General features: G+C 52.1%; 1 protein-coding gene across 1 annotated transcript; it reads left to right on the top strand.

The window, feature by feature from the left end:
• Positions 1-886: 886 nt before the first annotated feature.
• On the top strand, positions 887-9,675 carry LOC132588934 (protein N-lysine methyltransferase METTL21D-like). Its single transcript, XM_060261411.1, is given in 6 exon segments — positions 887-1,048; positions 1,050-1,120; positions 2,426-2,536; positions 3,962-4,034; positions 8,174-8,293; positions 9,510-9,675. Coding segments are annotated over 6 exon segments (666 nt in total). The 3' UTR covers positions 9,639-9,675.
• The last annotated feature ends 2,177 nt before the right edge of the window (positions 9,676-11,852 follow it).

The following is an 11,852-nucleotide window of genomic DNA, read 5'->3' as shown; positions in this document are numbered from 1 at the left end:
ATTTTCCTTCCTTCCTTCCACTCCATATTTTTTTCCTTCCTTCCTTTCACTCCATCTATTTTCCCTCCTTCCTTCCTTCCTCTCACTCCATCTATTTTCCCTCCTCTTCCTCTCAGTCCATCTATTTTCCTCCTTCCTTCCTCTCAGTCCATCTATTTTCCCTCCTTCCTTCCTCTCAGTCCATCTATTTTCCCTCCTTCCTTCCTTTCACTCCATCTATTTTCCCTCCTTCCTTCCTTCCTCTCACTCCATCTATTTTCCCTCCTTCCTTCCTTCCTCTCACTCCATCTATTTTCCCTCCTTCCTTCCTTCCTTTCACTCCATCTATTTTCCCTCCTTCCTTCCTTCCTCTCACTCCATCTATTTTCCCTCCTTCCTTCCTCTCAGTCCATCTATTTTCCCTCCTTCCTTCCTTCCTCTCAGTCCATCTATTTTCCCTCCTTCCTTCCTTCCTCTCAGTCCATCTATTTTCCCTCCTTCCTTCCTTCCTCTCAGTCCATCTATTTTCCCTCCTCCTTCCTTCCTCTTCCTCTCAGTCATCTATTTTCCCTCCTTCCTTCCTCTCACTCCATCTATTTTCCCTCCTTCCTTCCTTCCTCTCACTCCATCTATTTTCCCTCCTTCCTTCCTTCCTCTCACTCCATCTATTTTTCCTCCTTCCTTGCAGCACCTGCCATTCATATCTTGCCGCTCTCAAGAGCTGGGACGTGTCTTGTGCGTGGCTCCGACTGAAGCCTGCCGCGCCGCGGCGCTCCTCCCCAGCCAGGGTCGCCGAGCGGCGTGAAAGGGCGGGCCGCCAGGGGGCGCCGTGGCCCTGGTGGGCGGGGCTCTGCGGAGTTCCCGCGTCGAGAGAGCGGTTGGGCGCGTCCCCGCGGGCGGAGGGGCGATGGCGCTGCTGGAGCGCGCGGTGGGGCTGCGGGGGCGGGCGGGGCCGCTGCGGGTGGGGCAGCGCTCGGCCGGCGGCACCGGGGTGGTGGTGTGGGACGCGGCGCTGGTGCTGGCCGCCTTCCTCGACAAGAGCGCCGCCGCCGCCGCCCCCCCGCCTGCCCCTCCGACAAAAGGCCGCCCTCGAGCTGGGCGCCGGAACGGGCCTCGTGGGCCTCATGGCCGCCGCCCTCGGGTAAGAACCGCTCGAGAAATATCCGGGGGACTTTGGGGGTGGAGCCAGGACACTTTGGGGGTGGGGCCAGGAGACGCTGGGGGTGGGGCCAGGAGCAAGGTTGTGACAAGCGAACTGAACTCCAAAGGGCCCTTCCGGCCACCACATTTAAAGGGACCCGCCCTCCTTTTAAATGCCTCCCCTTCGCTGGAAACAATGGCTAGAGGCACCTTCTTTGGGGGCTCATAGAATTGGACCCCCTGGTCCAATCTTTTTGAAACTTGGAAGGTATTTTGGGGAGAGGCACTGGATGCTAGGCTGCCAATGTGGTGCCTCTACCTCAAAAAACAGCAACCCCCCCTGCTCCAGATACCTACAGATCAATTCTCCATTATACCCTATGGGAATAGGTCTCCATAGGGAATAATGGAGCACCCAACAGACATTTCTTCCCCCCCCCCCTCCGCTTTCTGATGACCCTGAAGCAGGGGGAGGGCTTCCAAACCAGGGGATCCCCTGCCCCCCACCTGGGGATTGGCAACCCTAGTAAGGCCATTGGTCGCTTGCTCAGATGGTCAGTTAGTTTCTCCCACCCTGGCCCCCTGTGTGTCAAGCAGGCTATCTCAGGCCAACCTCCAGGTGGGGCCTGGAGGTCTCCCAGAGTCTCAACGCATCCCCAGGCCACAGAGATCGGGCCCTCTGGAAAAGAAGGCTGCTTTGCAGAAGGGGGGGGGGGAGCTCTGTGTAGGGTGACCAGATGGGATCTTTTTAGAGGACATGGCCTCTTTTCTTGGTGTCGCTGTGTGTGCATCATATGTGCATTGTTGCTGTTATTGGACTCTCACATTTTGCATCCTTGCAACGTCCTGTGTTGTTAGGTCCCTGAGTCTAAAGACAGAAAGTGGGGGCGGCCAAACTGTGGTTCTTTCACACATTGTGTGGCTCGCAAAGCCCCTGCCAGAGAAAGCGTTTGTCTCTTTAAATCACTTCGGCAAGCCAAGCCAGCCTGAGGCTTGGAGCATGCATTTAAAGTTAACGTTCCTTTCTTTCCCCCTCCCCCCATCTTCTTTCCTCCCTTCCTGTCTTGCTGCTCTCAAACATCTGATGCTCACGTCTTGTGGCTCTCAAACATCTGATGTTTATTCTGTGTGGCTCTTATGTTAAACAAGTTTGGCCATCTTTGATAGAAAGTGAGATATAAACATTTTAGATCATTCGGCTTTGCCCCTAAAGGCAAGACTAAGAGAGAAGCCTCTATGATCTTCAGCGTGTGTCTGTTGTGCACCCACAAGCATAACTTAAATCATACTTTGTCTTCTTTCGTAGGGCAAATGTTACAGTGACGGATCTTGAAGAAGTTCAGGATTTGCTGGAAATGAACATTGAGAAGAATCGGCACCTTATCACCGGTTCCGTTCAAGCCAAGGTACTGAAATGGTTTGTATAAACCTTATTTTGCCCGTTACTTTCTCACAGGAGCACTGCACCCCAGTTCTCCTGGTTTGTGATAATAATTCTTCCCCACCAGATAACATAAAACCCCACATTGCTTCTGCTTTATGGCATGAGTTCCCAAAGACGCACCCAACAACAACAATTTTTATTTATATCCCGCCCTCCCCGCCGAAGCAGGCCGTATGTGTCCTTGTTTAGGATTAGGTAGCAGAAAGAGAAACTATAAAAAGGGCAAATGCAATTTTGGGCTGTATCAACAGAAGTCTAGTGTGATGGTATCGCTTTACTCTGTTCTGGTAAGACCTCACCTGGAGTATTGTGTTCCATTTGGGGCACCGTATTTTAAAGATATAGACAAGCTGGAACGGGTCCAGAGGAGGGTGATGAAGATGGTGAGCGGTCTAGAGACCAAGTCCTGTGAGGAAAGGTTGAAGGAGCTGGGGATGTTTAGCCTGGAGAGGAGGCGGCTGAGAGGTGATAGGATCACCATCTTCAAGTCCTTGAAGGGCTGTCATATAGAGGATGGGGTGGAATTGTTTTCTGTGGCCCCAGAAGGTAGTACCAGAACCAACGGGTTGAAATTAAATCAAAAGAGTTTCCGGCTCAACATGAGAAGAACTTCCTGACCGTTAGAGCGGTTCCTCAGTGGAACAGGCTTCCTCGGGAGGTGGTGGGCTCTCCTTCCTTGGAGGTTTTTAAACAGAGGCTAGATGGCCATTTGACAGCAATGAAGATCCTGTGAATTTAGGGGGAGGTATTTGTGAGTTTCCTGCATTGTGCAGGGGGTTGGACTAGATAACCCTGGAGGTCCCTTCCAACTCTATGATTCTATAAAGGACACAGAAACACAAAGATTTTTTTTTTTTTTAAAAAACCTTAAAGTAAAACATGCTTAAAACATTAGCGCTCGTTGGTCTTAAAAGTGCTTTCTTTGTATCTCTCGCAAGGGATCCAGGGAACTAGACAAAGGAAGCTCTGGCTCTTTCCTTCCTTCCCCGGGGGCCAGGAGCGAGGAGGAGCCTCAGCCAATAGAAGGAAGGGAGGCTTGGTTCAGTAGCTCTGCTGTGAGATTGAGAGAGCCTGGCAAAGCAAAGCTTTCTCTCCCCCCCACTTCCTCCCCAAGGAAGGAGCCTCAACCAATGCAGAAAGTAGAGACTTTTGTCTGTAACTCCTGTGCAATTGAGCAATTTTTGCAAAGCCAAGCTGTTATGCAGAAGGAAGCAAGAGAGAGGGAGAAGGAAGCAGATGACAGCCAATTGCTTGGGGGCCTGATTCGACCCCCGGGCCGCATGTTTGACACCTAAAGAGTTGCAAGCCTTCAGGAGGTGAATAGGCTGGGAATGCAGAAAACCCCAAATGTTCTCTTCTGTATTGTGGAGATCACATTCTCTGCTTTCTCTTGTGCAGGGGTGAAGAAGTGACAGACTTTCTACCGGTGCCAGATTACATACTGATGGCAGACTGCATCTACTATGAGGAGGTAAATTATTTCTCTCCCCTTCATGACTGGAAAGTGGCATCCTGATGATGGGTTTTGCCTCCCAGTCCCTCCAAGGGCAGGGCATATGCAAGTGGGGTGCATGGCTTCCACACCTGGCTGTAAGGGGGCAATCTGGTTCATGGCTGGCAAAGCTACAAGGCAGGTAGCAAGTTCAGCTGAGGGGCAGTAGGTTCAGGACGGACAAAAGGAAATACTACTTTACACAGAGAGTGATTAAAATGAAGAAAGTCTTGACCTGCATGGCCTGTTGTTGGTAGTCCAGAGGAACTGGTTGGCCACAGTGAGAGACAGGAGGTTGGACTAGATGGACCCTCACTGGTCTGATCCAGCAGGGCTTTTCTGATGTTCTTATGAAGGCCTCGGCCTCTCTGCCCTCTTGTTGGCCCTCCAGAGGAACTGGTTGGCCCCTGTGGGAGACAGGATGCTGGACTAGATGGACCCTCACTGGTCTGATCCAGCAGGGCTCTTCTGACATTCTTACAAAGGCCTCAGCCTCTCAGCCCTGTTGTTGGCCCTCCAGAGGAACTGGCTGGCCACTGTGTGAGACAGGAGGCTGGACTAGATGGACCCTCACTGGTCTGACCCAGGAGGGCTCTTCTGATGTTCTTATGAAGGCCTCGGCCTCTCTGCCCTGTTGCTGGCCCTCCAGAGGAACTGGTTGGCCACTGTGTGCGACAGGAGGCTGGATTAGATGGACCCTCACTGGTCTGATCCAGCAGGGCTCTTCTGATGTTCTTCTCAGGGGAAGGCCTCAGCCTCTCTGCCTTGTTGTTGGCCCTCCAGAGGAACTGGCTGGCCACTGTGTGAGTCAGGAAGCTGGACTAGATAGACTTTTACTGGTCTGATCCAGCAGGGCTCTTCTGATGCTCTTCTCAGGGGAAGGCCTCAGCCTCTCTGCCCTGTTGTTGGCTGTCCAGAGGAACTGGTTGGCCACTGTGTGAGTCAGGAAGCTGGACTAGATAGACTTTTACTGGTCTGATCCAGCAGGGCTCTTCTGATGCTCTTCTCAGGGGAAGGCCTCGGCCTCTCTGCCCTGTTGTTGGCCGTCCAGAGGAACTGGTTGGCCACTGTGTGAGACAGGAGGCTGGATTAGATGGACCCTCACTGGTCTGACCCAGGAGGGCTCTTCTGATGTTCTTACGAAGACCTCGGCCTCTTTGCCCTGTTGCTGGCCCTCCAGAGGAACTGGCTGGCCACTGTGGGAGACAGGATGCTGGACTAGATGGACCCTCACTGGTCTGATCCAGCAGGGCTCTTCTGATGTTCTTCTCAGGGGAAGGCCTCAGCCTCTCTGCCCTGTTGTTGGCCCTCCAGAGGAACTGGCTGGCCACTGTGTGAGACAGGAGGCTGGACTACATGGACCCTCATTGGTCTGACCCAGGAGGGCTCTTCTGATGTTCTTATGAATGCCTCGGCCTCTCTGCCCTGTTGCTGGCCCTCCAGAGGAACTGGCTGGCCACTGTGTGAGACAGGAGGCTGGACTAGATGGACCCTCACTGGTCTGACCCAGGAGGGCTCTTCTGATGTTCTTATGAAGGCCTCGGCCTCTCTGCCCTGTTGCTGGCCCTCCAGAGGAACTGGTTGGCCACTGTGTGCAACAGGAGGCTGGATTAGATGGACCCTCACTGGTCTGACCCAGGAGGGCTCTTCTGATGTTCTTATGAAGGCCTCGGCCTCTCTGCCCTGTTGCTGGCCCTCCAGAGGAACTGGTTGGCCACTGTGTGCAACAGGAGGCTGGATTAGATGGACCCTCACTGGTCTGATCCAGCAGGGCTCTTCTGATGTTCTTCTCAGGGGAAGGCCTCAGCCTCTCTGCCCTGTTGTTGGCCCTCCAGAGGAACTGGCTGGCCACTGTGTGAGACAGATGGACCCTCATTGGTCTGACCCAGGAGGGCTCTTCTGACATTTTTATGAAGGCCTCAGCCTCTCTGCTCTGTTGTTGGCCCTCCAGAGGAACTGGCTGGCCACTGTGAGTCAGGAAGCTGGACTAGATAGACCAGTAGTTTGATCCAGCAGGGCTCTTCTGATGTTCTTAAGAAGGCCTCGGCCTCTCTGCCCTGTTGCTGGCCCTCCAGAGGAACTGGTTGGCCAATGTGTGAGTCAGGAAGCTGGACTAGATAGGCTTTTACTGGTCTGATCCAGCAGGGCTCTTCTTACATTCCAAAAAGTATGTGGCACCATCAGTGCACCGCTGGAACTTTATAATGCCCAGGAAGGCAGCAGGGGAGGCAGCACAGAGAGGAAGGGTACAAAGCAGGGAAGAATCTGTAATTTCCATCGGAAGGCGGTGTCTCGGTGTTGTGGGAGGCGGATTCCTAACAGCAGTATTTGGGCAAGTGGGAGAAGTTCTCCCTGCCCGCTCTTTCCACCCCATTCATCATTTTATAAACATCATGGGGAGGAGGGCTGTGGCTGCATGGCGGAGCATCCGCTTGGCGTGCCGAAGAGCCCAGGTTCAATCCTGGCATCTCCAGTTAAAAAAAGATCCAGAGGCAGTTGACGCGAAAGACCTCAGCTTGAGACCCTGGGAAGCTCATGCTAGACAATACTGACCTGGTGGATCGATGGTCTGATTCAGTAAAAGGCTGCTTCATGTGTTCACTTGTGCTTTTTTCGAAGGGGTGTGGCAGCCTCTGCTTGGCATGCAGAAGGTCCTCGGTTCAATCCCCTGTATCTCCGACTGAAAGCATCAGCTAGGAAGTGATGGGGAAGAACCTATGCGTGGTGGGAGAGCCTCTGCCAGTCTGAGTAGACAATGTTGACTTTGATGGACCAAGGATTTCTGGGGCAGTGATGTTCTGTCTTCTTGGTGCTTGGGAGGGACAACAGTGTGAGAACTTCTAGTGTCCTGGCCTCACTGGTGGACCTCCTGGTGGCATCTGGTTTTTTTTGGCTACTGTGTAACACAGAGGGTTGGCCTGATTCAACATGGCTTCTCTTACGTTCTTATGTCTGGGGCAGTGATGCTCTGTACTTTTTGTGCTTTCGGGGGGCACAGTGGGAGGGCTTCTAGTGCCCTGGCCCCACTGGTGGACTTCCTGATGGCAATTGGGATTTTTTGCCACTGTGTAACACGGAGTGTTGGACTGGAGGGGCCATTGGCCTGATCCAACATGGCTTCTCTTATGTTCTTATGTCTGGGGCAGGGTTGCTCTATATTCTTGGTGCTTTCGGGGGGCACAGTGGGAGGGCTTCTAGTGCCCTGGCCACACTGGTGGACCTCCTGATGGCACCTGGGTTTTTTTGCCACTGTGTAACACAGAAGGTTGGACTGGAGGGGCCATTGGCCTGATCCAACAAGGCTTCTCTTATGTTCTTATGTCTGGGGCAGGGATGCTCTATATTCTTGGTGCTTGAGGGGGGCACAGTGGGAGGGCTTCTAGTGTCCTGGCCCCACTGGTGGACCTCCTGGTGGCACCTGGGGTTTTTTGGCCACTATGTAGCACAGAGGGTTGGACTGGATGGGCCATTGGCCTGATCCAACAAGGCTTCTCTTATGTTCTTGTGATTCAGTATAAGGCCGCTTCTTGTGTGTTTCGTTTGGCAAAGCAGAAACTGGTGGGATTGAGTCTCAGCAAGCCCTTGAAACGACCAGCTCACTGAAGAAAGTAATTGCGCTCAACTAACAGCAAGGCGTCTCCAGATAAAGGATCTGGCCGTAGATGATGTGAAGGACCTCAGCCTGAGACCCTGGAGAGAGAGCTGCTTCCAGTCTAGTTCAGTAGAAGGCACGTCTTCAAGACTGTCAGGGAGGGGGCCGGGGCTCAGGGCTGGAGCATCTGCTTGGCATGCAGAAGGCCCCAGGTCCTGTCTCTGGCATCTCCGGCTGAAAGGACCAGGCAGGAGGCGATGGGGAAGACCTCAGCCTGAGACCCTGGAGAGCCCCTGCCAGTCTGTAGAGACAGGACTGCCCTAGGGGTCTGATTCAGTCGAAGGCAGCTTTGCGTATGATAGGTGTTTAGCGCAGGTAACTGATCACATGACCGGGCCCATCAAATGGTAGCCAACTTGGAAGCATCCGGCCTTTTGGTACTTACCGTAGCAGCACTTTGCCACCACAAATGTTGTAAACTGTGAAGTGCTGTTAAGTGTCAGATCTTCTTTTGTTTTGTGGGCAGTCGTTGGAGCCGCTAATCAAGACCCTGAAGGATCTCTCTGGCCCAGAGACCCAAATCCTTTGTTGCTACGAAGAAAGAACGATGGGGAAAAACCCAGAAGTGGAGCGGAGATACTTTGAGGTTAGTCAGCTCTGTGCTTCCTGATGGACTTCTTTCTCACTGTTTTTATGCCCCACCCTTCATTACCCAGAGGAGTCTCAGAGCAGCTGGCAATCTTCTTTCCGTTCCCCTCCCCACGACAGACACCCTGTGAGCAATACTCCCTCTAAGCTTTGTGCAATTCTGGTTGCCGCACCTCAAAAAGGATATGATAGCATTGGAAAAAGCGCAGGAAAGGGCAACTAGAATGATTAAGGGTTTGGAACACTTTTTTCCCTATGAAGAAAGGTTAAAACGTTTGGGGCTCTTTAGCTTGGAGAAACATCGACTGCCGGGTGACGTGATAGAGGTTGACAAGATTATGCATGGGATAGAGAAGGTAGAGAAAGAAGTCCTTTTCTCCCTTTCTCAGAATACAAGAACTCGTGGGCGTTCAATGAAATTGCTGAGGTTAGAACGGATAAAAGGAGATACTTCTTCACCCAAAGGGTGATTCACACGTGGAATTCACTGCCACAGGAGGTGGTGGCGGCTACAAGCATAGCCAGCTTCAAGAGGGGGTTAGATAAAAATATGGAGCAGAGGTCCATCAGTGGCTATTAGCCACAGTGTGTGTATATATGTGTGTGTGTGTGTATAAATTTTTGGCCACTGTGTGACACAGAGTGTTGGACTGGAGGGGTCACTGGCCTGATCCAACATGGCTCCTCTTATGTTTTATGAGTCTTGTGAGCAAAAATTCTACTTTGTGAGCTACTGGCATTAAAATTGTGAGCTGCTGCATAAATTAGTTTGCTCTGAGGCCATCCTTTGTGAACGAAGACAAAACTGTGCGAGCTGGAGGCTAAAAAAACTGTGAGCCAGCTCACACTAGCGGAGCATTGCCTGTAAGGTAGGTGGGGCTGAGAGAGCTCTGAGAGAACTAGGACTGACCCAAGGTCACCCAGCTGGCTGCATGTGGAGGAGGAGTGGGGGAATCAAACCCAGTTCTCCAGATTAGAGCCACCGCTCTTAACCACTACACCAAACTGGCTCTCCAGTCTGGCTGGATCCCATGGTGATCATGTGCGGGAAGCAGAGATCAGGATTTCTGTATCAAGATTCAGAAGTTGAAAACTCTGAGTTTTATGGTCTCAAGATTACGCAGCCTGGTTGGGTTGTGAGAGAAACAGACATCCCGTGAGTCCGGGGGCCTTGTTGTACCTTTGGGTTCTGATGATGTCATCTTCTATTCTAGCTTCTTCAGAAGGATTTTGAATTGGAGCAAGTTCCCCTAGACCAGCATGATGAGGAATATCGGAGCAAGGACATTCATATCTTCATCATCCGGAAGAAAAGAATGGTAAATCCTTGTTGTGATAAATAGAGAGACGGCGGCTAACGCTTGCAGACAGCCTCGTGCTCTTGTAAGCCAGTGGTTGGTCAGAACTTAAGAAGAGCCATTCTGGACCACACTGGTGGTCCATCTAGTCCAACATCCTGTCTCATGCAGTGGCCAACCAGTTCCCCTGGGCAGCCAAGAACAGAGCATAGATGCCAAGGACTTCCCGTGATGTTGCCTCTTAGAACTGAGATTCAGAGGTTCAGTGCCTCTAAATGGGGACGTTCGTTTTAGCCCCCATGGCTTAGCAGCCACGGATGCAGGGCCAAGCTTAGCCTTGCTGGCGCCCTAGGTAACAGAACTCTGCCCCAGTCACTGGGCCTGCTGCCTACTCGCGAGTAGCCCCACGGCTGCTGCCTTCTTGTGAGTAGGCGGCAGCCGCGGGGATACGTGAGGCTGCAGAGCGATCTGTGAAACTCATCCTCTTTTTTTTTTAACGTTTTCAAACCGTTTATTAAGAATAAAGTCAGTATACAGCCCAAATCTTCATATGTATTAGAACTATGAAGTGATACAGAAAGGGAAGGGAAAGGAAAGGTTTCCTGTGCAAGCACTGGTCATTTCCAACTCTGGGGTGACATTGCTTTCACAACGTTTTCACGGCTGATTTTTTCCGGGGTGGTTTGCCATTGCCTTCCCCAGTCCTCTACACTTCGCCCCAGCAAGCTGGGGACTCATTTGAACGACCTCGGAAGGATGGAAGGCTGAGTCAACCTGGAGCCGGCTACCTAAACCCAGCTTCCACCGGGATTGAACTTGGGTCATGAGCAGAGGGCTTCGACTGCAGTACTGCAGCTTTACCACTCTGCGCCATGGGGCTCTTTTAATCTTAGGGAAAGGAAAGGTCCCCTGTGCAAGCACCAGTCGTTTCCGACTTTGGGGTGACATTGCTTTCACAATGTTTTCACGGCAGACTTTTCATAGGGTGGTTTGCCATTGCCTTCCCCAGTCCTCTACGCTTTCCCCCCAGCAAGCTGGGGACTCATTTTACCGACTTCGGAAGAATGGAAGGCTGAGTCAACCTTGGGCTGGTGACCTGAACCCAGCTTTCGCAGGGATCGAAATCAGGTCGGTCGTGAGCAGCGAGTTCAGACTGCAGTACTGCTGCTTTACCACTCTGCGCCACGGGGCCGCTTAGAAAGGGAAGAGGCCACAGTTAAAAGCATGTGGGAATGACAGTTGAATTGTACCAGTTGTTACAAACAATGCAAAATGCTGAGAAATCAAGAAAGGTAGGAACATTTCTAACAGTCGGCATTTCTTGACGTCTTCCAGAATGCCCCCTCATGAGGAAGGCACAAAAGAAGCGGCGGCTTACGAAGCAGCGGAAAGTCCTTTGTGCGGCTCTGATGTGGCAGAAGTGGGTAGAGAAGAGATCCGTTTCAGCCGCCTGCTGCTGTTCTTGAGGGAGCCGCGGACACGCACTGTGGAAGATGGCCCTGGAGCTGGTTGCAGAAGGAGAAAGCTGTGGGAAGCAAACAGGGTATCCATGTGCCCAGGGCTTTTTTGGTACCAGGAACATCTTTGCCTATTAGGCCACACCCCCCCTGATGTAGCCAATCCTCCAAGAGCTTACAAGGCTCTTAGTACAGGGCCTACTGCAAGCTCCAGGAGGATTGGCTACATCAGGAGTGTGTGGCCCAGGGGTGGAATTCTAGCAGGAGTTCCTTTGCATATTAGGCCACCCCCCCTCCCCCATGCAGCCAATCCTCCAAGAGCTTCCAGGGCTCTTAGTTGGCCTCCCGGAAGCTCCAGGAGGATTGGCTACGTTGGGGGGTGGGAGTGGCCTAATAGGCAAAGGAGATCCTGCTACAAAAGAAGTCCTGCACATGTCACATTTGCAGAATTAGACAGGAGGCTTCGAGGACACTTGTCTTGCACAGTCGTATGTTTCGTTACGGTTACTGAGATCTCTGTTCTAAAGATAAAGGACTTAATCGAGTGCTTGTTTCTGAGGTACCCCTGAAAGTTTCTCATAACCTTAGTGTGTTACATCACTGCAATGCTGTACAAGTATGTGTCGTTTGCTGTTCAGTTGCACTGTGAAGTCCAACTCTTTGTGACCCCCTGGACCAAGTCACGCCAGGCCCTCCTGTCTTCCACCAGCCTCCAAAGTCTGTTCAAATTCGTGTTAGTTACACCAGTAACGCTGTCCAGCCATCTCATCTTTTGCCATCCCCTTCTTCTTTTGCCTTCTGA

This window comes from Heteronotia binoei, chromosome 21, assembly GCF_032191835.1.
Source record: "Heteronotia binoei isolate CCM8104 ecotype False Entrance Well chromosome 21, APGP_CSIRO_Hbin_v1, whole genome shotgun sequence".
Lineage (NCBI taxonomy): Eukaryota > Metazoa > Chordata > Lepidosauria > Squamata > Gekkonidae > Heteronotia > Heteronotia binoei.
Note: the sequence above shows the minus strand (reverse complement) of the source record. Positions and strands in the feature narration are given on the sequence as shown.